The following is a 27,711-nucleotide window of genomic DNA, read 5'->3' on the forward strand; positions in this document are numbered from 1 at the left end:
AAAAATTAGAAATAGTGCAAAAAAGATCAGCGAGTTTCATTCAACATTAAATACAGTAGACATTATATCAGTCACTTTAGGAATTGAAATTACCGTCATTAGAAACCAGACAAAAACTCAAAAAGCTCTGGTGTTTCATAACTTAAGGCACTATAATTAAAACATAAAAAGTCATCATAAAATAGCCATAAATATGCCAGATAATATAGAACCAAGGTAAATTCAGAAATATTTTAACAACAACCAACACTCACAAATACAGATTCTTTTCTCGTATCATCAAAGGCTGGAACAAAAAAAACTTAAATAAAGATGATGCAGAGGCATTTAAGAATAGCCTCACATTTTATTTTATAGAGTTGTCAAGCAAGAATATAATAATTTTAATTTGCACATGTAAATCACCATATTGAATGTCTGATTTAGTACCTGCGTGATGGATACTAAGACTCTGCATTTCAACGACCAAGTAATAGACAAAAATCAAATGCATCTATTAAATGTTGTCAAATTGAACAGTTAAGTCGGATAAACTTTCGGTCGACTAACCGGTTAAAACGCCAATAAATTTCACACAGGTACAATTCAAAGGAAATTGGGTGTGGTGACGGGGTGGGGGGGAGGCATCGGCGCAATACATCTGATTGAGTAAGTGTACCAACTATAGAAAGGATGCCCAATATATAAATAAAATCCAATAGTCAAATAAATTAACTTGGTAATAATCTTCGGAAATTCTTTTTTTTTTTTCGCTTCTTTTTCCATGCGGTCGCCATGTGCTTTTGTATTTCAGTCAGCACACGTTCAAAAATAATTCATAATTAACGTCACCTTATGACGAAACACCTTAAATGCGTTAGTAAAACCAACAAATATTCTTCAAAGGTTTAAATATTTATCAATACTCCCTGACAATAATTAAGATTATCAATCTCTTTTGGTTTTATATTGGAGTTCAATTGTCTCCTGCCTTCCTCCTTGGATCCAAATTGAAAAAGGCTCGTTACGTCAGATTTAAAGGTTCAGTAACCACCAATGAGATTATGGTATAAATGTATACGTAAACTCACTAATAACCAAACAAAACAATAGGGTACAGCGCACCGTGATAACTGAATTTAAGTACAAGACTTAAATTCTAATAATGCATGACATAAATCATCTTTTACCTATTCTTTCTAAATTGACTATATAAAAGACTTAATTTACTTAAAGTTTACTCATTTTTAACAGTTCTGACTAACAATGAATTTATGTTTTAAAGATGCAAATATATCATCGCACATTCATTGTAGGTACCGGTTTGCCATGAAAAGAATCAACAAAAAAACACAAAGTAGTATAAAAACAATGCCAATCGTGGTTTATGAAGACTGTTAAAAATGAAAAATACCTATACTTAAGAGTTGGAGTTAAATAGTGGAAATACAAATATAATGTATATCGCGTCATCTAGAATACAAATGCAACAATATAAAGATACTTGCAGAACGAAGACACATCATGCATACGAAATAAGTCAAAATTAAAAGAACAGATTTATAACTAGCTGATATCAAGTTGAAATTTAAACACAAGAAATGGAACTCTTTATTAAAGACGGTAAAAAATGCCAATTTGGTATATTTGATTTGATTTGTTTACATCTGTTTCTTTTGGCTTTAAAAGTTAAATGTATGTGTATAATTTAGGATTTTGTACATCTTATAACGTGTTTTTACCTAAAATATAGTAAAGAACTTCGAGATATTTGACATATACCCCCACGACACTTACTAAAGAGGAAATCCTGGATAATAATAGAGGTCTGTTCTATGTTCCTTTGGAATTTCAACCAAAGATGAAGAACTGAATCTTCCATCACTGTATTGGATACCTAAACTATATAAGTGTCCTTACAAACAACGGTATATTGCTGGGTCTTTCAAGTGCTCCACGAACCTCTTTCTAAATTATCAACATCAATTTTATCAGCAATTAAAGCCGGGCTTCAAACTTATTTTGAAACTACCTATTTTAGAGGTGGCTTGAATCAGATGTGGATACTAAAAAAATCCAAATATCTTTTAGAGTACATACGATCTAAGACTCTTTCATCTTGTAATAGTATTAAAACATTTTACTTTTCTACACTTTACACAAGTATTCCCAATTTCAAACAAAAAGACAAATTTAAAGAGTTGGTCCTGCTTTGTTTCATAAAAAAGAATGACCAACGTAGATACAAGTATCTTGTCTTAGGAAGGGATAAATCCTACTTTGTAAAAAATCACTCTGATTCTAACAAAAAATTCTCTGAAATTGACATTATCAAGATGCTTGATTTCTTGGTTGACAACATATTTGTTACGTTTGGAGGACGTGTTTTTCAACAAACAATCGGCATTCCCATGGAAACAACTGTGTCCCCTCTTCTTGCCGACTTGTTCCTTTATTCATATGAGGCTTACTTCATGCAGGAACTTATTAGGAAGAAAGAAAAGAATTAAGCAGTATCCTTTAACTTTACTTTCCGCTACAAAGATGATGTTCTCTCACTAAATAATTCAAAACTATGTTGAACGCATCTATCCCATCGAAATTGAGATAAAGGATACAACTGATACAGTTAAGTCTGCCTCATATCTTGACTTACATCTAGAAATTGACAATGAGGGTCGGTTAAAAGCAAGACTTTATAACAAAAGAGATAATTTCAGCTTCCCAATTGTGAATTTTCCATTTTTATGTAGCAACATTCCAGCAGCGCCTGTATACGGAGTATATATCTCCCAGTTGATACGATACTCCAGGTCTTGTATTTACTATCTTGATTTCCTTGACAGAGGGTTGCTGCTCACAAGGCAGCTATTAAACCAAGAGTTCCAAGTGGTGAAGTTGAAATCATCCCTTCGTAAATTTTGCGGACGCCATCACGAGTTGGTTGACCGTTACGGAATATCCGTTTCACAGATGATAGCGGATATTAACTACAATCCCGTCCCCTTTTCCCGAATGTGACCTACCGAATTAGACTTATTACCGGCGTTTGTACTAACATGAACAACACGACGGGTGCCACATGTGGAGCAGGATCTGCTTACCCTTTCGGAGCACCTGAGATCACCTCCAGTTTTTGGTGGGGTTCGTGTTGCTCAGTCTTTAGTTTTCTATGATGTGTTTTGTGTACTATTGTTTGTCTGTTGGTTTTTTTCTTTTCTAGCCATGTCAGTGTATTTTCGACTTATGAGTTTGAATGTCCCTTTGGTATCTTTTGCCCCTCTTGTAAACTTTTTAAAAATTAAAGACAAATTTTCACAAAACAGTTGATTGTGATAGGTGCAAATAGATAAATAAAAGATTTTGCATCTATGTGCCCGCTGACAGTTTTTTTTTTTTTAAATCCTAAAACTGAACAATGATTTCATCGAAGAGAGAAAGTCGAGTACCCCTTTCATGTTCAGGCGTGTTTGAGTTGACTTGTTTGTCTTGAAAACGTTTAAAGCAAAAACAAAATGTATACATCATCTCGCTTCAGATTCTATTATTTTTTTATATTTAGGGTACAGATTGACATAATAACATTCACAGTACTAAAAAAAATGAAATATATGGGTCAAGTGAAATACCTTTCTAATGAGTCATACCATCAGAGTATGTGTATTTGAATGACAAATCTTTACTTGACGACAGGCTTTACTTGTGGACCACTAAATATTTAATAAGATTTTTTTTAACTTTTGAAAAATCCCCCTGACACCCGATCAGACAATAGTTTTTAGTTGACTAAAGGCCTAAAAGTACATAAAATGATGCTTACTAGCTATAAAATACATTTGTCTTTTAAAATACAATTGCCATATAAGAATCGTAATGATGCTATGTGGATAAATTTATCGGTTTTCAAGAGCTAAATTGACAGCGTGTCATCCCTACAATAGCTTCCATTTCTACGATTAAAAAATTAGGATTAGATAATTTTGACGAAAGTTGAATCCTGACTGATTAGTTAAAATTGGTTTTTCATATACAGCCAAGTTGATCAATGAATCTGTTACTGACATGTCGGTCTATTAATACCGATGGCGACTTATTATGTCTCTTGACATAACAACCGTATCATCAAATGTAAATTTAAAAAATAAACGGTAACTATAAAATTATCTTCATGAGTGCAAAAATTCAACTTCTTCTATGTATGAACTTCCTGTAAGTAGGAGTATTTACCATAAGTAAAAACATTATGTACAGCACATACCATATGACACCAAGATTTATTTTACATGGCATATTTACGGGGACTTATTTTATTCAAAATTACTACTCCAAACGTACATGGTGACTTGTTTATTGATTAATATGTAGTACTTCCTTATTGTTACTGTATATTAATTGAAAGCTGGGGGGAAATCGTTTATAACTTAAAAAATTATAAAACAGTGTAAGAATATATATGGCTTCCCAGAATATAGAAATGAAGGATTGTAAAGAAAGCAGTATATTAGAACACGAGCATATCTACGACAGGCTTAATATTGGCAATGAGCTTACACTGTCGTGGAAGCAATGGCTCAAATTTTTATTACTGACACTGACTGTATGTTTGGTGTTTTCTGGATTGGTACTAGCTGTAACTTATTTTACATTGCATGGTAAGTAAACATAAATATCAGTTTAATCATGTACATGTTTCTTCATGTTCTTGCAGCTAAAAAAAAATCTTGTAAAGTTTTATATTTTTACCTAAAAATTACGTAAATTCATCAAAAACATTTGTTACTTGATAGATATATCGGGCAAATGTGTATGCGGGGAAACTAGACACATTATATTTTGAATAAGAGTTTTCTACCTAGAAAGCGATTGGCAAAATTCAAATTACAAACAACATGCTCAATATTGTTGAACTATAATTATCATTTATTCCCTTGTTGTTTATCGATGGAGACCACATTTTGCCCTTCACATGTCGTCTTATATTTTTTAAGTTTGGTTTGGGTGGGGGAGGGGGTATTGTATTATGTTCTGTTCTTTCTACAATGGCGTTTTTTTCTATTTCATCGGCTAATAAATTAACAAACTCATTTCAGCTGAACTAAGAGTGAACATGGAGAAGACTTATGAAGTCCTGATGAAAACACAAAACTGTTCCGCTACAGAGACTCATGCTCTGACATCTGAAAAAGGTTAGTATAAAAGAAATATGGCGGTATGATATGATTGTCAATGATACAACTATCCAGTATAGTCAAATGATGTTGATGTAAGCAACTATAAGTAACCCTCAGCCTTCAACAATGAAAGCAAACTTATTGTGGAAAAAACAGCAATATAAACTTGACAAGATGGAAATTAAAGCAGTTCAAACGAGATAACCAAAGGTTTGATTTAGGACAAAACAATTAACAAACAAAGAAAGATGACAGATACTAACCAACGACAACCACTACATAACTCTAGACTTTGCACAGACATATTAAGAATTACATGAGACAGTGATTTAACAGCACAACGTTAGAAGTATATACTTTCATAAAATATTAACTTAATTGATACGAAAATGAACACATTGTCACTTTGTGTCATCAATCAGACCCTTATTCAAATTTTGTATTTTTTTACATTTCTGAAATTAATTTTATATCAAAACTGTTGATTATATGACTGCAGATATTTATCGTAACACCAAAAGTAATGTTTCTTGATCAAACGTTTTATCAATTTTGATCGACGATACGCTCGGTCAAACTTGATATAACATTCATTTAGCGTTGATATGCCTAATTTTATCCGCGCAACATAAGAAAAGAAGAAATAGACTATATCATATCTGGGTCCTAGATTCGGCTGTTTAAAACAAAGAGGCAGAAGATAACAAAGGTATAGTCAAACTCATAAGTCGAAAACGACCTAACAATGCCAAGGAAAAAAAACCGACAAACGACTAAAAGACAAACAAGAGTCTACAAAACACTACATAAAAAAGAGGGACACGAACCCCAACAAAAACCGAAGGTGCTCTCGTGTGCTCCGGAAAGGTAAGCAGATCCAGCTTCACACGTTGCACCCGGTGCGTTGTTCGTGTTAGTACAGATCCGGTGATACATCTTATTCGATAGGTCACATTCGGGGACAGAATTGAGGCTACGACAATCGGAACATCTCCGTCGTAATCTGTGAAACATATATTCCATAAAGGTCAACCAAAACGAGATGGCGTAGGTAAATTTTTCAAACTGATGAGTTCAACTTTACAACTGGGAACTATTGCTTGAGAAACTTCATTATAAGCAGCAACCCTTTATCAAGGAGATCATGATTGTAAATGCAAGCTATGTAAAGTCGTATCAACTGCTATTTATATATATATATACACTCCATAAGCAGGCGCTGCATGTATGTTGCTACCCAGAATTGGAATATTCACAATTTAGAAGCTTAACTCACCTTTTTTGAGGTACAGTTGTGTTCATCTTTTAAATGTAATTCAAGGTTTTAGGCAAACCAAACTGTTGTATCCTTAATTTCAAGTTCGATGGGATAGACATGATAGATGCGTTCAACATAGTCACCAACCTTTGAATTTTTCAGTAAAAGGGCATCATCTTTTATAACGGAACGTGAAGTTAAAGGACATTGCTAGCTTACGACGTCATGAAATAATACACAACTATTGACTCCTTCAGAAATTAATGTAAAAAATTATTAAATCGAGAAAAGCTAATTTCCCAAGGTCCATAGAACTGAATGAAAATAACCTTTTCAAATATGATAGTTTTGATATTAACTCTTGATGAGGAATAGAGAGGTGAAAGATATCAAAGGGACATTAAAAGTCATACGTCGAAAATAAGCTGGCACAATCCAAACAGATCATTTTTATTGTCGCAATTGCCTTCCAGCAAATATGGGCTTATTTTTTCCACGTACATATTCTGAAACAGTAATTTTGCGTTCGCGCAGTTTCCGTTAAAATGGAAATTTCGAGTGATCATTTCCTTAGGGGTTACTAAAGTAAAGTATTATAATATACAAATAGTTATTGCCTCTATCAAAAGTTACTATCCAAAATTTTAAAGATTTCCACAAGATCCACACGGCAAAGAGATCACTTTGACCGTCGAAGATAATTCGGATCGTCTATATTTTGTGAGAACCAGGTGGATGCAAAACACTTAACATGATACGAATTTTAAAAACTTCACATTAAAACAAATTTTATATTGCACTCACTCTCCTGTTAATATTTATTTTACACAACTGTTATTTTATAAAATAGCCTAAATATTCATTTGTTAAAATTATAATGAAATCGGTTTTTCTTTTTTAGAAAAAGAAGAAACCTTCAAAAAACCGGCATTTTTTGCACGTTTAAAGCCACCCAATCGCTCAGTGACCCTTAAATCTAACAACGTAGTTAAATTTAATGCTATTACGACAAACATCGGGAGTGGATACGACTCAAATACCGGAGTGTTTACGGTTCCACTCAATGGGACCTACGAATTTGCAGTAAATTACGTCAAAGGTGATAAAATGGAGTGGCTAGAACTGCAACTGATGAAGAACAACATAAGTATTGTACGTAGCAATGCTGCTTATGATAAGTATTCATCGGGATCTCTTCAGGTTATACTGGAATTGGAGGAAAGGGATCAAATCTATGTCATTCAGCCACGTATTTCAGGGACACTTTATGGAGATAATTTTACCATGTTTTCTGGTCATTTTATATGAGTAAAGTGCATCAAATATAAATTTGTATCGTTAATTTGATTTTTCTCATTTCACTTTTTTAAAGCTTGATAAAATGAGGTATAGTAAAACAGTTGAATATAAGATGAAAACAAAACAAAAAACAAAAAAGTTACGATATTCATTACTTATTCACACTTTCTTCTACTCGTAATTTGATAAGGTTTGGTATTCATGAATGTAAATGTTTCTCTCGCAAATGATTTTGATTTGTCAATCCAACTGCTTTGAAACGAGCGTCTCTACGGAGTCTTATATAGAGTATGACATCTAAGACTGGTATCTTTAATGAGGTTGTTTTCCAGATTTGACCAATGCTCTTCTTTCTTGAAGTACAAAGTATATGTATCAATAAAATTCATAAGAATTGTTGTCAATTAAGAATCCTATGTTATCTTGAACATCTTTTGTCTTGTTTTCAAGGAACAATTTACGTAAACACGAAATTAATTTTCAACGTTTTTCAAAGCAGAAAGAATTAATCAGATGTGATAACAGTCATTAAAAGCTTATGCTATTGCTTATCTAACTTAATAAGAGACATGTGGAACATAAGCCCTTCTAAAAAACGAAAATAAACAGACAAAAACAGCAGCAAAAAAAAATGCCTCTTCCCCAATTTAAATTTTTTAAATAAATAAACGTATATGTTTTCCCTTTTTTTCTTTAAACAAGTATTTATTACCTTGTCCATCAGGCAGGTCAAAGTTACAGATATAAAGCAATTTAAGTTAAATAAGAACGTCAAGAAACCCTCCTTATACGTTCAAACGTAAATTTGTTGATTGATTATAACTTTTGTAAGTTTATGAAACTCATGACAGGGCAACATCAATTATTTATTCAGTAACTCCAGTTAGGTTTGATAATTCATAAATCTAGTCCTTTATGATTATACTGACATCTTAAGAAACATAATATGTCTATACAACTGTAAGCAAGCAGACTGTTTCATATGATATAAACTATAACAAAAGGTTTAGGAAATCAATATAAATAAGAAGATTTGGTATGAGTGCCAATGAGACAACTCTCCATCCAAGTCACAATGTATAAAAAGTTAACAGCTATAAGTCAAAGTACGGTCTTCAACACGGAGCCTTGTCACACACCGAACAGCAAGCTATAAAGGGCCCCAAAATGACTAGTGTAAAACAATTAAAACAGGAAAACCAACGGTCTAATCTATATAAAAAACCAGGAACGAGAAACACCTATGAACCACACCAACAGACGACAACCACTAAACAACAGGCTCCTGACTTAGAACAGGTGCATAAAAATGCAGCTGGTTTAAACGTTTTAACAGACGCCAACCTTCACCCTAACCTGAGACAGTAGTGTAACATTACAACATAAAAAGACACACTATAAAATATCAATTTAAATGATTTAACTCGATCAAAACGACATTTAAATAAAACAAGTAAACATACACTGAACGAATCAATTTGATCTATGACACAATATAAATACAATATTAAAACGTAGGTGCCTATATAACATAGACGTTACAGGTAGTAATGAAAAAAAATGTAGGAAGAGTGTAAATAAGACAACTCTTACCTGGGACAAAATTGCGTTAAATAAAACAACCAAAAACAAGCCTGGTTAAATAGAAATACTATTAATATAATTATTTAACATACGTCTGCCTGGAATATGTAGAGTATTGTACTATTAATAAAGTTTCTGAACTTATGATTAATTACAGTCCTTGTACAGCTACATGTACAAGGAACAACAGCTTTTGACTTGAAATACAGTGAAGTGTAGAACTTTCACTTCATTCAGTGCTTCGTCATTTTTTTTTTTGAGGGGGGGGGGGGGGTTGGCTGCTTTGGATAAGATATGCACATAGTAATAACCAAAACTAACGATAAGGCTGATATGTTTCACCTGTTTTACTTATCATTGAATTAATGTTGAAAGTCCGTAATATGAAGGTTTTACTACAAGTATCACATTAACTTATAATTATTGATATTCTATGAGGTCAATGTCAGATAAACCATACCAGACAGACATGTACACCTTACAATCATTCCATAGATCAAATATAGTGGTCATTGCTAATAGAACCTAAGAAATAGACGAAACCACAAACTACACATTGTCCAATGAACCATGAAATTGAAGTTAAGGTCAGATAAAACCTGTCAGTCTGACATGTACACCTTACAATCATTCCATACACCAAATATAGTGGCCCTATTGCTTATAATATCTGAAAAACGGACTTGACCACGTAAATTTAATCTTGATTACTGATCCATGGAATGAAGTCGAGGTCAGATGAACTCTACCTGACGGACATGAAGATGTTGCAAAAAGTAAAATGACAAAAAAAACGAAATCTAAGGAAAATCCAAAACGGAACGTCCTTTATCAAATGACAAAATCAAAAGCTCAAACACATCAAACGAATGGAAAGTAACTGTCGTATTCCTGACTTGGTACAGGTTTTCCCTTATGTAGAAAATGGTGGATTAAACCTTGTTTTATAGCTAGCTTCACCTCTCACTTGTATGACAGTCACATAGAATTCTATTATATTGACAACAATGTGTGAGCAAAACAATCAGACATAATAGGTAAAAATATCAAAAATTTGGGTACAGACTCAACATTGTGTTATAATCTTAATCACTAAAAAAACATGTAACTATTTCGGCAAAGAAAAACAAATGGAATATAGACACTCTATAGACAACGTACATCAGCCAAAATATAAAGAGAAGAATACAAAAATGACAAAAGCACAATAACACAATGGCGGGATGCATAAATACCGAGCCACGTCAAAAATATATTACCAAAAATGAAATAAATAGTTAAGGTAATAAATATACAAAGACAAATAAAAAGAACACGTTATTTAGATGATGAATGTTAGTACCTAGAATCTATACTTCAAGACCACCAAGTATTATCAATGAAGTATAAATGGAATATGCATCAACAAGGTTTTGGTATCTTTCGATGAACTTTTTTAGAAAAAGGACGAGACATTTTTTAACGTACCCTGCTTCATCAACGTTTTGCTCAGACACTGGTGACGTTTTATAAAGTCTGAGTAGCAGCTGCAAGATCTTGAATACCGAATGAGTTGGGAAATTTTTATCTCATATGCAAGTGAAGTTGGTACATTGCTGCTAAGGTGGGGGAAAATTCATAATTTCAAAATTAGAATCGTCTCGTTTGTCATAGATTCTGGTTCTGAGATGACCACAAGGAACTCACATACCAAATAAAGTTATCCTATTACTCATAATAAGTGCGTATTTCACTTAACAAAAAAAATGCAATTTTTTTCAAGCAGTCACCGAACTATGAAAATCAGGTCAAGGACAATGGACATATGACAGACGGAATCTTCATGACAAAAGGCATCTGCACACAAGGCATGAAGAATCAAGGTCTTCTACCTTCTGAAATATATGCTTTAAACAAATAGTTAACGCCGTCGTCGCCGGATTGCATTACCTATGTCTCGCATACTGAGACTTTCGTCGCAGGCGAGACAAAAACAGAACGACTGGAAATCTAAGGTTGTATTCTTGACTTGATAGTTATAATAGAAGATGTGGTATGAGTTCCAAATGAGACAACTCTCCATCCAAGTCAAAATTTATAAAAGTAAACCATTACAGGTCAAAGTGATACATGTTTTATTCAGAAAATGGGCTTGAGGCTGATTTTAAAACTAGCTTATTATCCGTTAAATTACAAGGTATATGTTCTTTGGGCTTAGTGTCCCAACGCGTGTATATGAAATGAACTTTTGCAGTTGACAGAACAATTAATTTCATGATGAATTTATCATTGAAGATGTGTTCCTCTACTGTCTTTTTGGCATTGTATCAATAGTGCATATTTTAATGTATTGTTCTAATATATTTAATGCCTTTGGATTTTTAGTTTTTTGCTTTTATGCTTATCCAGATTATGGGAAAAACAATTTCCAAATGTGCAAATGCTATTATATAAAATGAATGCATGTTGGTTGGTTTTTTTTGTACTGTTTTTACAAAGAAAACAAAAGTAACAGTTAAAGCTAAAATACATTAAATATTCAAAAAATAAACATTTTTTTTTCAATCAAGTTTCAATTGCAGACAACCCGATTCCCTTTATCTACCAATTGGAGAGAATACCGATGTTCAACCTATAATATACTTTTGAAATATACAAATCAAGGTAAAACAAAACATGAAAGAATCGCAAGAACTCCAAACGGAGCGAAATCTGTATCATTTAAAGTAGATTGAAGCTTACCATACTTCTCATACTATGCAGGCACCAAAATCTCATTAAGTTAATTAGTTCACTAGTTTCATTGAAGCCTTGAAAAAAATGTGAACAACGGAGGATCATTCACTTGACGCCAAGTTATATGAAAAGTTTATATTTTCTTTGGTCAAATTAGCTTGATTATTATTTGAATAACTGCGTCTCAAAATTATACACTCTGAATAGGCATTTCATCCGTATAGGTTTAAAACTGAGCAACAGAATGTGGTAAATGTACAGTAAAGTTATACATTTCACTAAGTCAGTTAAGTAATGGAATAACAAAGGTGTACCCCTAAATTTGAACATTGTAAATGCAATGCAGACAAATAGTTAAACTCATTTGGCAAAGCTGAATTCAACTGACCTTTCAATAATCAAGAAAAGATAGTTAATTTACATATATGAATGTCTAACTGTTAGTTTATGAAATCAACGTTATACAACTTTCCATAAATAACAAAGTTTCTCTTTTACTTTATAAAACAACAGTATACGTACAACGAGAAATAATGGTGAAATCAACTGTTAATATCATAGAAAAATTGTATTTTGTGTTCTCTATCAGTTACAAGTGAAAGTAGATAGTAAGCTATCACAATGTGACACTCGTTTACGTGATCAAAGCTTCTAGATTTATTTACAGCTACATTTTACTTCTAAGGAGATAAGTCAAAACATGTATGGTCCTGCTAGTGGAAACTTAGTATTCAGTGCAAGCACCAGATCAATCATGACTTGATGGCTTGCTTGTTTAGTCTTTAAACAAAAACGAATAAATAAATACAAATATAAAATGGGAGATAGTGACAGGGTTCACCATACTCAAGGTCGTGGTCATATCAAACCATTATATTGATAAGCTAGAAAATTTGACAATCTGCTGTACGGTTGATAAACTGAATATTGTTCTTTTAAACAGCACAATTTTCACACATTGGTTTAGTAATGAATATTTAGTACTTATACAAATATTTTGACATTATTTATAGACAATAATTCAATATATTTCAGAAGATTTTGATAAGATAAAGAATGTTCTTTGAAAAGAAAGTCCATGTACTCGTGCTTTATAGTAAAACTTAGCCTTTTACTTCAAAAACTCCACACTTGACACAATTCATATAAATGGGGCCGCGAGTGTCTAAGGTAGTTCATCTAAAGTGATCATTTACTTGTCAACCTGAGTTGTTGAGTTCTAAGCCCGTTCGTGTCGAGGAATGCCAGTTTCCTGCCAAGGTTGATCGTTTCCTTCGGGTACCACCGCTTCCTCAATCAAAGCAAACTGGAAGCCACGATCTCAGAAAATGGCGTTAAGCACAAACAAACAACACGTTCGACTATAAATTCGAAAGGCAGAAATCAGGTTTGTAATCCGTAGTTTCAAGGATAGTTGGGATGCACAGCATTAAAAGCATAACACGCCCTTATTGTAAATATTGAAATGGTTGCAGGAATAAATGGGATATTTAGAATGCATTTAATCAGATGCAATTCCATGGCTCCATAGAAAGATATGTATGAGTATGAATATTGCGTCAAATACGACTGTTCAAAGTACCAAAACTCTGAAATGATAAACCTGATTAATTTTCAAAATCAAAAGGGATTCTACATTCCACAATTCCAACAACAGTGTGAAAGCATACTAAAGCTGGTACACAAATGACTATTATTTTTCTGAGAGTCGAATTCCCCATACTTTGGAATGACACATGAATCATTTTTTTCTAAACTTTTGACTACCAACAGAGGGTTGTTCGGACCTTTTGAATGGTAATTTTTAAATTACATAGACACGGCTTCTCCAGATGTTTTTTTTTTATATGAAATATATTATGAGGAATAAATTGCACATACCATTAGGGATTCGTTTTACGTGGTCTGTACACACCTTATTACGGATATATAGTCTATAATAAACTAAAGAATATTACTCTATATTCAGCCATACTTTCGGATTTGTGATGATATTTAATTTATATTTGTAATGAATCTTTTTATAATCTTATGTGGATTTTTTTTATCTGACCTTCTTTTGAATAAATAACTATCCCTGAACATTATTGAGAGTTCATTATATAGGACATTACCAATTGTTGCAAGTTTTTGGACTGATTACTTATATGTTAATCATGAATCATGTAAAGATACTATATAATTTCAAGTTTATCTGGATAATTTCTTGTTCGTAGTTAATTGCCTTTTGTTTGTATGTCTGGTTTTATTTTTGGGGGAACCGGGTGTTTGTGGTTGATGTGGTCTGTTATATTGTGTGGCATATTTAGCGATTCCTTCTGTCGCTTTTTTATATATTATTGAAACAATTGTAAAAATAAAGCTCAAGATAGCGGGGGTACGGGCAACGGTTAATTTCATTTAGATGCAATTCTAAAAGTTATGATTCATTTGCAATGATATGATTGCAATTGAGATATATCTGCATAGCCTCATGCAGACCCACTATAATAAAAATATAGTTCAAATGAATTTCTTGTAAAACTATAATTTTTACAACACTATAGGGTGAATACTCCTAGACAAGCTTGGTTGTATTTAGTATATAGAATATTTGCATACATTCTTTCTTCGTGAGGTGACATTAGTTGTATTTTAATGGTGAGACATTGTACGTAAAGATAGGCGAAAGATACCAGATGGACATTCAAACTCATGAGTCGAAAATAAACTGACAATGCCATGGCTAAAAAAGAAAAAGACCAACAGACACAAAACATAACATAAAAACTAAAGACTGAGCAACACGAACCCCACTTAAAACTGGGGGTGATATCGGGTGCTCCGGAAGGGTAAGCAGATCCTGTTTCACAAATGGCACCCGTCGTGTTGCTCCTGTTAGTACATTAGTACAAAATCGGTAGGTCAAATTCGGGAAAAGGGGACGGGATTGTATTTACGACATTAGCAACATATCCGCTATCATCTGTGAAAGATAGGTACTTAACCGGTGTTCTTTTCCTTAGTTAGTTAGTTAACAAAAGAGAAGTCTTTATATAAGCAGACCTTTGCCCGTACCCCCTTTACGCTGCCCGTACCCCCTTTATCTTGACCTATAGTTGTTAATTTCTGTGTCATTTGGTCTCTTCTGGAGAGTTGTCTCATTGGCAATCATACCACATCTTCTTTTTTATACTGAGTTATTCCTTGTGGTGAATACTGCACAAGTGTTGCCAGATGAACGAATATGAAGTCATAGGTAATTCCTCCTGAAGTCGTAAGTAAAAGGAATCGTTTTGCTTGCAATAGTAAACAAAGCCATTAAATCAAGTAAAGCAGCACATAAGATGTAAATAAAATAGTGCAAACAGGCTTAGTTCAAACTTGTATTTCCTCACCCTTTATCCCAACTAAAATCAGTAAGTATAAATATAAAGTTTATATAGTCATAATAAAAACACATTCGATAAATTATACGGTAAAATACAGAAATTGTCCTTATAAAGGAAAGTTCTCTAACACTACATCTTGATAATATACTAACATGCACATTTTAGGCATTCATAAAACGTTCATTTAATAAATGATGAATAAAATCATATTAAGTATTCCATACAAAAGAGAAGCAATTAAAAAAGATGACTAGAAGTTTATGCATAATGATGAGATTATGCAAGTTTTCTTTCAAAACTCAAATGATATTCAAAAGTATATGCTGAGATCAATTTAAATATGCATCCATAACCATAAATGACACCTAGGTCTTATGTATGTATGTTATAATTGTGATGTTCGGATGAAAATTACTTCGTAATCACTTTGTAGTAGTTCTAGTTGGAATATGATAAATGTTGAAATTCTTCCTCGGCTACAGTCAACACATGGCACACATCTTTCCCATGCAAACTTTCGGTGAACGAGCTTCTGATTTTCCTCGCATTAGTTCTGCAAAAGAATAGAACTAGAAATAGTCAATTCATATTCGTGTTTAAAGGATGTATGAGAGTATAAACAAATAGTGAAAATGCATTTTCAAAATATCTTTAAGGATGTATGAGAGTATAAACAAATAGTGAAAATGCACTTTCAAAATATCTTTAAGGACGTAGGAGAGTATAAACAAATAGTGAAAATGCATTTACCAAATATCGCAAACCTAATAGTTGTATCTAATTCTATTTCCAACATTATATTAAAAAGTCTGTCACAGAGTTCGTCATCAAGCTACATCATGTGGATTTTTTTATATCTTTATATGTAGACACTAATGTACTTAAACCAAACAGATGAATATCTACAGAAATTAATGAAAAACGTAAATCTAGATAACACAGTAGGACTGAATTTGGTAGCATTGTCAGACTCAAACAACTCAGTATATAAAATAAAATAAAATTTGCCCAATTTTGTCAGTATAGCGGAACTATACACAACTATCATACACGTGGGAGGTTTGGCTAGCTATAAAATCAGGTTTAAACCATCATCCTTCGGAAAATGCCAGTATCAGGTAAGGAATGTGTCAGTTGTTTTCACTTGTTCCGTTGATTGATAGCGTTTGATTTTGTCAGTTTGTATAGATTTCCCCTTTTTGAATTTGCATTGGAGTTCAGTATTTTTGTTATTCTTTTTTTACAACAGTAAGAATTTATGTAAGTCAGTTGCGATCCAAAAGTTTCTCCCTAACTGCCTTTAGAATCAAAAGTAAGTTTAGTAATAAAGGATATCTATATCCATTCTATAAAGTAAAGTATTATTATTCCAATTACTCGCTTATATCTTGATTTTAGTGAAGATGATAATTAGATTACTATTTTCCCGACTCACCTGCTAAACCTCGGCGGTCTATGGCAACTAATGCTTCAAATAAAAGTTTGATTACGTTTTCATCTTTCCGCACTCCATGAAGCCAAATCATTAAAAGTCGAAACCCGTGCTCCCTGTGACTAGTTGTACCTATTAATAATATATTAAAATCATAAAAGGTTTTTAAAACAATTTGTACGACAAAAAATAGCCTTTACTTTTATACCTTTACTGAATAAATGGACAAATCTGACATAGGAAAATGTCAGGTCTGGATTAAATTGAAATTTGTGAATAATAACACATTGTGCTTGAAGATACTTGATTGTGATAATTTAATAGAGACCAAAAATATAAAATGTATCAGTACCAATGCAAAGTATTTATTTTCCTTCTAGATATTTACAAGGCCGAAAAAACGGCAATTACAATTAACGTACTACAACTAATGTTTAAGAACAATATATAGCAAACAAATTATCATATCAAGCAGCATATTCTTAATTCTGAATATTTTTATATTTTTTATATATGCAAAGTCGTCATTTTAGGTCGAGCATGACGTGTTGACCCGGCAATTTAAAGTCATACCAGTGTATTGGTGTTCTATACATCTTATATGATCTGAAGTAAACTTCCAGTGAATGGCCAATTTTTTCCAGTCTCCTGGTTTTAATTGTTTGGTAGCAAGTTTCCATAAAATGTCTTTCATTTGCGTTGATGATGGATGTTTTGGAGTCCGAAGGTACTGATGTGGGTCAACATAATCCAATTCCTGTTCCATGTATTCCTGTAAATATTAGATGCTAATGTACTATGGCTGTTATTTACTTTTTACAACTCTTCATATGGTAGTGACTTACGTTAACGGACTACAAAAGAATTTTCTACACGTATGAACGTCAGCTGATACCTGACTATCAGCTATATAAGCAATCTATTCATGGGTAAGTTGTTGCGTTTTGTTTGCGCCTTCAAATATGATTTAAAACAATTTTGTGTTACTACGACGACCATTTCACCATTAAACTGGGGAACATTTTTTAATCAGTGAAAAGTCTTAGTTTTTTTTTTCATACAAATCCATTTGCTCACACCATATCATTTTTTGATTCTTTTGAAGTCTATACGTATATTTTTGTAGTATTTCTTTTTAAGTAAGAAATTTAAAAAGTGAAAGGAACATTTTGTTTATGATATTGGATGGCATCTCTACGAAAACATATGTTTTTGAGTATAACCTGATGGTGTTAGGTAAGGGACTTAGTAATATCTTCGTATTTTTAATTATGTCTTTTATGTATTTCATAAAGATATATTTAATAGGATCTCGCATATTAAGCAGTCGAATACATATTGTATGGTATGGTATTAGTATGACTACATGGTAATGGTAAGGACATCATTGAAGGCCGATACCTACCTAAGTTGGGAAACATAATAGACCTAAATAGATAATATCAATAGCCCTAACTAACTATGGACTTTGTTTGTTGTCTTTAAGTTGTAATTTATACATTTATTATCTACTTGAATTGAAAGTCACAAAAAAAACAAAAGACACATTAAATGAAAACTATCAAAATCAAACTCACAATCATTTATTTGGTCAATTATTGTCTAAAGTCAAGCGTATATAATAATTGAGCTTTGCACATCAAATTCAATTTTGGTGTGTTTTAATGAAATAATCTGTTTCCTGACAGTTTGTGACGTTTATATTTTCATTTTTCGTTTCATGTGAAGAACAAAAGCTACAATACACTTTCAGATTTATTCATTGCCGACAATCTTGTTTTTCCAATGCAGAGATGTGGACTGAAAAATTGCAAAGTTCAACGACTTTGCAAGATCTACAAAATCACTCTATTGGTAATTGATATAAGACTTTTACAATTTCTGGAAATTGAGATGAATAACATTGCTAAATGTATAGGTCATATGCAAACCCCAAAAGAGCTTTTGCGACTTTTATGTATTACTAAATGTTGTCTCGAGTATTTTAGAAAACAGTGATTTTGTTTGAATTTAAGAATATTTAAAAAAGAATATGAGCAATTAGTTATAAGCAGCTCCTTAGTTTATATAAGGGTTTGAGGAAATCGATGGTGCATTTTTGTTATTACGATAATATTCTTGCTTTCCTCAAATTGACATAGCGAAAACTTGAAATAAAGTTACTGTCCAACGTGATTCTGTGTTGAAACATATTCTTCTTTATCATATCTTATTCTTTAAATATTATCATTTAGACTAATAGCATGAATTGTAATATATTAGTTGCCACTTAACAGCAAAACAAGTAACTTTTTTAGATTTATTTAAATGACGAAAGTTGAATTGACAACTGCATTTACTATCAAAAAGATACAGAATATGAAGTATATAACATAATATAGGAAATATGAACTACTTTTTCAACTGATTGTTATAGTTTGTTCTCATGTTGTGCTGTAACATTTCTATCCCAGGTTTGGGGGAGGGTTGAGCGCTCACAAACATGTTTAACCCCGCAACATTCTTTATTTACCTGTCCAAAGTCAGGAGCCTGTAGTTCAGTTGTTGTCGTTAGTTCATGTCTGTCATTTTTGTTTTTCGTAAACTGTTTTGTTATTAATTAGGCCGTTATTTTTCTCAATTGAATTCTTTCATATTTTTAAAGTTGGGGCCTTTTATAACCGACTATACGGTATGGATTTTTCTCATTGTTGAAGGCCGTTAGGTTGTCTATTTTGGCTTACATTGACTTTATTTGAACTTTGGTGGATAGATGTCTCATTGGCAACCTTGTCTCATCTCCGTATTTTTATACAGTAATTTTTCTGGTATATTTAGGTCGGTCATAAACAAATTAGGCATGGACAGTAAGTTAAACAGTATTAGCATTCTAGTGTATCAAACATTGTTATAGCATGCCATATACATAATCCAGCAGATAACATCTCAAAAATATTCAGATCGATCATACATAGTAAATCCCAGTGTGTATAATGCTTTATTGGTCTATTATTAGTTTCTTTTCTTGTTGCTATGAATGTATAGAATGTTTGGTCACCCGTATTATCTTTTGCATGACTATTTGTTTCATAATATTATATTGTTATAACTATGCTCATATCCTATCACCATGTATACGTGTTGTGTCAGATCTAGTTATTGTTCCGCAGAAAGTATTTAGCTTCATCTTTTGTAAACAGCTTTCTACAAGGACTTATTCTTTGCTACATACAACCAATACATCGCCAAATAGAAATTTTGTTATATCAATACAAAGAGCAATGTTTAAACACATTTCTTTGCTAAATGAAACAACATAAAAGAATAGTGAAAGGATAAGTAGTTGTTCCCCTTATGGTGCTCTTAGCAAGTAAAATTAAAATAGAAAAAAACTTTTATCATAAGGATGAATAAAGGCGACATTAGTCTACCTATGTTCAAATCTCGCAAATCGATTTAGAAGAGACAAATCAAGGCAACAAAATAATTGTGGGTTCCGAATTAACTCCAAAAGCAGCGAGATCATGCGCGTCGACCGTTCTGTTATAAATGCATCACCCGCCATGCGAATCAACACTCAAAATGTCTTGATAGAAAACAAACCGTAAAATAACAGAGCAGACGACTATACTTATATCTAAACCAAAAACGTGTAGCTAATGAGCTGAGACACAAACACATCGTATCGGTCAACCTATTTGTGATGGTGACCTCAAAACTAATGCATAAGTCCTTTGATTGATTGATTGATTGATTGATTAGTGTTTTGCCACTTTCAGCACTATTAGCTATGTCGTGCAGTTTGTTTTCAGGAAGCCGGATAGAACCACCGACCTTCGGAGGGAAAACTGACAATCCTAGTCAATCAAGATTGGAGTCAAGCACGTGCAGGGTTTGATCTCGTAACCTCATTGTTGACGGACTAGTGATACAGTAGTTGGACTAGTACGACCACTCGGCCATCAAGGCCTCTCCCCATAGTCCTTTGAAGTCAAACGATACAACTAAAGCTTCTAGACGCTACTATGTTGGAGAACTAGTGACACTTCATAATTACCTTTGTACATTCTATGTAATAAATCATTAAGGCAGTTTGACCGTCACAGATTAAATATTTTTCTGTAACTGCCCATGTTCTCCACAAAACAAAAGTCATCTTTTAACTAACTAACTTGTGTCTTCTAAAAAAATTTATTACTTTATTAGTTGGAAACTGAAGTCTAAATCATGACCAAAAGATATGTTCTAACTGACAGAAATGTTTTATTTTATTAGAAAAGGTGAATGTTTTGATCCTTAGATGACTTTAATGCTTCCCCCCCAATTACTTTTTCTAAGTTAACTTATGTATATTTGAAAACATAGAACAGAGATTATGTAAATTATTTTGTTTTTCACTATTGAACAAATCTTTAATTTTATCAAGTTGTAGTGGGTTCATATTTATACATTAAAACAAATGTATGTTCAGAAAACGACTTACCAAATTATGATTACTCGTGTTTGGTACTATTTGTTATATTGTTTACAAAGGACATCCTGTTTATGACGGATCAGAACATCTAGTTTCATTCGATGGTAATAAAAGAATAGATGATGTAGCATTGACCTTTAGCATCCGTCTTTTATTTTCCTCGTGTGAGACAAAATTAGTTTTCGTATAGCAATATTAATGATTACATGTAAAATGAGTGTCTCTAAATAGGCTGAAATTTTCGGACGAAATAAAGGAAATACTATAAACAAAACTCAGTAAAGATACCAGGCTGGTATACATTTAAGGTATTATTGAAGTGTTCTTACCACAATATCAATTTTAGAACAAGAGTTACCTGTCGTGTTACATGTTCTACAAAAATAAATATTTTCCTGTAACACAGCTTTCATGTATTTTGAAATTAGGAGAACATAATTTATCTAATATCTAATATTTAAAAAGTTTAACAACGATTAATTAAATTTCAGTTTTATTTTTAGAGTTTTTACTTTGTCGTTACATTTCTGATCACCATTTGTTTTTCTTTATCACAATTCAGAAAAGATCATGTAGGGAGTGCTAGAAAGTTACATGTTAATAAATTTTCCATTATAACACAACACTAATATATCTCTTTATTTTCAACATTTTGTTTTCTTACCCTGGTCACTGCATAGTATCTTTCAGCTTTGATTATCATATCAACAATTGCAACAAAACTTCCTCTAGATGCCAGTTGTAGCGGTGTTTTTCCTAGCTATAAAAAGATATTATAAGCTAAATTTGCTACATTTTAATGTCTAGTTCTTGTTTATGCTCATATGGGGGTATAGGCGATTGCCATATAGGTTCTTGATAACATTAGTCGTATTTGGAAAAACTTTTCGGAATTTTGGGTCCTCAATGCTCTGCAACTTCGAACTTTGTTTGGCTTTTTAATTTTTGATTCGAGCGTCACTGATTAGTCTTTTGTAGACGAAACGTGAATCTGGCTTACAAAACTATAAGCCTGATATCTTTGATAAGGTTTTTTTCTAATAAAGGTATGTTTTGTACTTACCTTCTATGTTAATGTACTTTAGCTTCTGGTTTTTAATTCATTTTGTTGTTGGTTGAAATTTGATGTCTTTTATTTGACATCAATCTACAAATTCCTTGGCAGTTTTCTAATAATAGTTTTGCCAATCATTTCTAAATTTATTATAAAATGTTTTTATTTAATGTGTTGCCTATGTTTCCAACTGCTTTAACAAACTCATTCTTCAATACATGTTTATTCATCAGCATTATCGAGATAAATGTATAAATGATGTTATAAATTTGAGCTGTTTGATCAATGCCATTTGGTTGATTATTTTCAAACATGTTTATTTAACAACAATAACTAGTAGAAAAGGGACCCTTGGTAACTGAATATTACTTTAAATCATTCTATGTTTAAATACGAATAAAAATACCTTTTCTCGACGGGAAAGATTAGCACCACCAGCCAACAATACTTCAACAGATTCCTGAAAACCGTTTTCTACAGCTACGTGTATAGCAGTTTGCTGTCGCTGTGAAGAAAGAAAAATATAAACTACCTGGTATATTTTGATACATATTGGTAAAGAGAAACGAACATCTAAAACTGTATTATAAATTACCAATTTATTTTAAATTTGCAATTGAAAATACTTCAGCTGGACTTATTTACTCACATTCATTTTTGGTTACATGTAAGAAGATTACAGGAAACATACATATTACTGACCAGAAACGAACTTCTCAAATTGCATCATACATATTATTGACCAGAAACGAACTTCTAAAATTGCATTATCTATTACCAATTTATTTAAAATTTGCAATTAAAGATATCACTGCTTGACATATTTAAAAAAAACATCAATTTATGGCTAAGAAGATTATAGGAGACTACCACCGTTCCCTACTCATTACTTTATTGTACTTTAATGTATCATCATATTAATTCATATAAGTCCAACTTTAGTTATATGCATTCAGTCAGGAAACTCGCCACTGACTGTCTTAGTATCTGTTTCCATTTTATTTAATCGAATTCTATTTTAGGGTTTACCCTTTACGACTTTGCTATTATATGCAAATGTGTTAGTAGTCTATTTTACGATTACTCAGAACCTGTCTTTGTTATAAATGCATCTTAAGCGGCAAATATCAACTGTCAAATTTTTGGTTTGACCCGGCCAGAGACAGTAGCCATGACATCCCGCAACTTGGGCGATCACAGTACCAGGAGACCATTGAGGTGTTGCCACATTTTTATTGTTGAACACATCTTCATGTTTTGTTTTATCCATTGCTATCCATTTCACGTATACATCAATTTGATCAAGTTATGTGTTATTTTTTTGTAACAAATTTTTGGACAAAAAAATGAATCTTTTCCCGGTATATTACAGTTTGACGTCGTGAAAAATATCATTTTACGATCAACGGCATTACCTTCTCTGTAACTGTATCGTAAGCCCTTAAGTTAAACTGATAAATAAATTGCATAAAACTTAATAAAATGCTACTTGTAACGATTACCAATTTTTATTAATTTTTAATTTTTTTTTTTTTATTTTTGTGCAGGGGCCATTTAGCATGCATACTTTTTGCGGTAAATATTCATTAATATCATATCGAGAACATGACTGTGTCAATGTGTTAATGTTGGTAAGTCATTTGCATTAAAAGGGATTTAAGGAAAACGTAAACTGAGAAAGCATCAAATTATACTTTTTATAAGCGGTCATTACACAGACATTAAATAATATCATTTCTCTCGGAAAATATAATGTAGCTCCTTGAATATGTATTACAGCCATTTAGTAGAAATAAATGATTTTTTTTATTAACTATAAAATAAAATTGAGAATGGAAATGGAGCTGTATCGTTCATACAAAATGATTAATAAAATGATTTGCTGATTAAATATTAATATTGTTGTGACTATCAAAATGTATTGCTTTTATTAATTACAAACTTTTGTCTCGTAATACGCAACGCATGTCGTTCAATGTTTACTCTATATGTTTAATGAATCTTCCTATCTAAGTTCCATTTGAGAGCTTCTGTATATATCTAATTATGTAACTTTACGACGATCACCTTAGTGACGTTGATTCAATGTTCGTCATAATTTTTACTCACGTTCTCTATAATGTACACTGTAATTAAATGATGTGTGAAAATTCTTTGGTGAGGGTTCTCGTTTTAGATGCGACGTTTTCTCCTTGACATACTTACATTGTTAGCTATGTTAATGTCACAGTTAGCTTGGATCAATATTTCTATAATGTGGCGGGAGTTTCCTAAAGTTGCCAAATGTAATGCAGTGTTTCCTTGCTGAAGAAATAAATTAAATATAAGTTTAACCAACAACTTTGAAGAACACTCTAAAAGTACAAAGTAACTTATTTACACAGTAATTTATTTTCTTTAATATATTTAAAAAAAAAACATAATTCCCAACACGGGTACCATCTTATGCGATTTTTGGAAAATCATTTCGATAAATACAAAAACTGAACCAATTAAGGAAATGTATTGTATGCTAGAATGAAAAAACAAGATCTATCATAAATGACAAGGTAATTGGTCTTGATACAAAACTTTACCACAGAGAACAATTATCATTGATATAGATCCATCAATATGTTTGCTAGAAATTATGAAGATAGACAATGAAAAACGACGGGAACAATGAGAATGAGTTGCTATACTTATGTTTATTTTACGGAATAGTTTCATTTCACACATCACGTACACTTAAATATAAAAGTAAGAAGATTTTTTTTTTTTTTATTAAAATTGAATTTGAAATTTCATTCATTTAAACGAAACTCTGTTCTATTTATATGATTAACATCAAACTAAAACATATGAAAATATAGAAAAATGACGATTTTGTTTGAGTATGTGTCAATTTATACTTACAAAGTTCTGAGCGTCAATATTAGCACCATTTTTAATTATGGTCATAACTACTTCGTCATGTCCATTTGTTGCTGCAAAATGTAATGGGGTCATTCCTTTCTGCAATATCATAAATTTTATTGTTTAAATATCTGCAGTTAGGTTTTCGTATGTAAAGGACTGAAATATCATTATAATGTTTGTAAAATACGAAAACTTTTTTTTTATTTTTCTGTAACAACAATTACGCATCATTCGTTAATTAACCGTTATTGAATATCTGTTTCACAGATGACGACGGATATGTTCCAATCGTCGTAACCGCAATCCCATCCTCCTTTCCCCGAATGTGACCTACCGAATAAGACTCATCACCAGGTTTGTCCTTACATGAACAACACGACCGGTGCCACATGTGGATCTGCTTACCCTTCCAGAGCACCTGAGATCAACCCCAGTTCTCGATGGTGTTCGTGTTGCTAAGTCTTTAGTTTTCTAAGTTGTGGTTTGTATACTGTTGTTTGTCTTTTGGTCTTTTTCCTTTTCTTGCCATGTTGTTGTCAGTCTATTTTCAACTTATGAGTTTAAATGTCCCTTTGATATCTTTCGCCTCTCTTTAACATACATGTCTACAAGTACAAAAGAGGTGGACGATACCAAAGGAAGAATTAAAAACTCGTAAGTTGAAAAAAAAAAAACCGAAAAAGTCGTGGCAAAAAATGAACGAGGAAAAGACAAACAACAATATACAAAACATTACATAAAAACTCACGACTGAGCAACACGAACTCCACTTAAAACCGGAAATGTAATTTGAAAGAAACAATATATTTATGTTGATCAATTTTACACGTTGTGTGATTATCAATATAGAGGACGTCTATTAATGCTTACCTTTCGTTGTGACTCTTGCAAAGTAATCTTTTGTAGAGACAAAACAAATTTTGTTCGTGTTTTTGTCGTCTATTTAGAACTATTACATGTAACGGTAACATTTTGAAACGTCATTTTCAATAATCAGAAATATTACAGGGTAAAAAAACATGTACTCTGGATGAGCATACAATTCACATCTACTCAAGAAAGTTCAAAATTCTATACAAGTTATCTTTCATTTCTCATTATTTCGATCTAGTGTTTCGTGTACTGAAAAAATCTAGTGTTATCTTATCGTTATAGATCATTTTTACGTTATATTGAAATTGGTCTATTCTCTGTTTAAAACGTTCTTTCCTAGAAGAATCGAATTATTCACTTATAATACAACTAACATATCCTAAATCATTTCAACTAATCTATACATACTATTGTTTCTGTATCAGCACCAGCATTGAATTCCAATAATACATCAACAACGTCTGCATGACCATTATCTGCTGCTACATGTAAGGCGGTTCTACCATCCTAAAAGCAGACACATGAAGGAAAACAAATCGATGAGAGCTTAAACATATGGTTACAAAGGATCTTACATCTCTGTTAAACATTATTTCATTATTTTGAACCACAGCAACCTTCATAATAAATTTCATCTTGGCCGTGGCTGTTTGGATTACACCAGACTGGACTACTTAAATTTAGTTAAGAATTTGTAACGATGTTATAAATAAATGGAAATATTCATACTCGAAATTAATAAATTACAAGTATAATTATGTAAAATTAAATATTTCAAGGACTTCAACTATTACATATATAAGAAAACAACAGAATCATTTTTCCACAGAAGTAAATACAAAAATTAATCATACTCGATTTACACTCATAAAGTGTTTTATAAAAAGCTTTAAAAACATAAAACCCTTAGAATAGAGTCGAAGTTCATAATTTAAGACGTGACCTCTGCAATTGACCGCATGAGCTTTATCAAGGTAATTTGTCCCCTATGTCATCACAAAAGATCTCATGTCTGTACCATGTACCAATATTGAGAAATCTGTGAAATATTTCAAGGGGTATTAGTTTTTTAAGATAACACATCCTGACACATGTGACAAATATGTGCCTCAATGTGCCCAAAATTTTGCACCAACTCTTTTTATCTCTTCCTTTTACTAGTTTTGAGTTATACTGCTCAAATTCAAAAGTCAAAATCTAGGTCATAACCTTGACATTTGACCTTGAGCTCAATTCAAGATCATGGATCAAAAGGTCAAAGTTCTAAGCGACTTACGGCTTATGAGATTTAGAGACATACCCCTTATATCAAATATTTAAGGAGAGATAATTTGTATGAAACGTCCATCTATAAGTTCGATCTAAACGTAACAAAGTTGGGATATGTCGCAAGAAACGAAAAAAATGTTTGGTGATATCTCTATCGGTTTATGAGATAAGCTGCAAACAAAATTTTCCGTGTCAGCGAAGATAACTTCTATATTAGAAAAGATACACATAAGCAGGGTGACTAGAAGATTGCATACGGTCAACAAATACTTGATACCTAATATCATTTCAAAACAATGCGTCATGTTGGAAAATTTAAAAAAAAGTAAAACGTGTGGGAGTTTGTAAGTAAATT

At 32.1% G+C, this 27,711-nt stretch overlaps 1 protein-coding gene and 1 long non-coding RNA gene across 8 annotated transcripts in view; one reads left to right on the forward strand and one right to left on the reverse strand.

The window, feature by feature from the left end:
- LOC127734821 (ankyrin repeat and death domain-containing protein 1A-like) overlaps positions 1 to 27,711 on the reverse strand; it is a 162,458-nt gene that overhangs the window by 61,420 nt on the left and 73,327 nt on the right. For 6 of the 7 annotated variants that reach the window (XM_052244858.1, XM_052244852.1, XM_052244854.1 and 3 more), the window contains 7 exons: positions 26,496 to 26,594; positions 25,212 to 25,310; positions 24,522 to 24,620; positions 22,723 to 22,821; positions 21,927 to 22,022; positions 17,383 to 17,581; positions 16,813 to 16,941 (listed from right to left, as the gene is read on the reverse strand). In XM_052244858.1, the coding sequence (XP_052100818.1) occupies positions 16,813 to 16,941; positions 17,383 to 17,581; positions 21,927 to 22,022; positions 22,723 to 22,821; positions 24,522 to 24,620; positions 25,212 to 25,310; positions 26,496 to 26,594 (820 nt within the window). Of the gene's footprint in view, positions 1 to 15,358; positions 15,931 to 16,812; positions 16,942 to 17,382; positions 17,582 to 21,926; positions 22,023 to 22,722; positions 22,822 to 24,521; positions 24,621 to 25,211; positions 25,311 to 26,495; positions 26,595 to 27,711 lie in introns of those variants that run through there. The other variant, XM_052244853.1, reaches the window with a different exon arrangement.
- LOC127734825 (uncharacterized) lies at positions 4,309 to 7,737 on the forward strand. The gene is made up of 3 exons (XR_007997784.1): positions 4,309 to 4,631; positions 5,070 to 5,165; positions 7,310 to 7,737. It is a non-coding gene; the product is annotated as an uncharacterized LOC127734825 (long non-coding RNA).

Source organism: Mytilus californianus, unplaced genomic scaffold (genome assembly GCF_021869535.1).
Source record: "Mytilus californianus isolate M0D057914Y unplaced genomic scaffold, xbMytCali1.0.p SCAF_3, whole genome shotgun sequence".
In the NCBI taxonomy this organism is placed as follows: domain Eukaryota; kingdom Metazoa; phylum Mollusca; class Bivalvia; order Mytilida; family Mytilidae; genus Mytilus; species Mytilus californianus.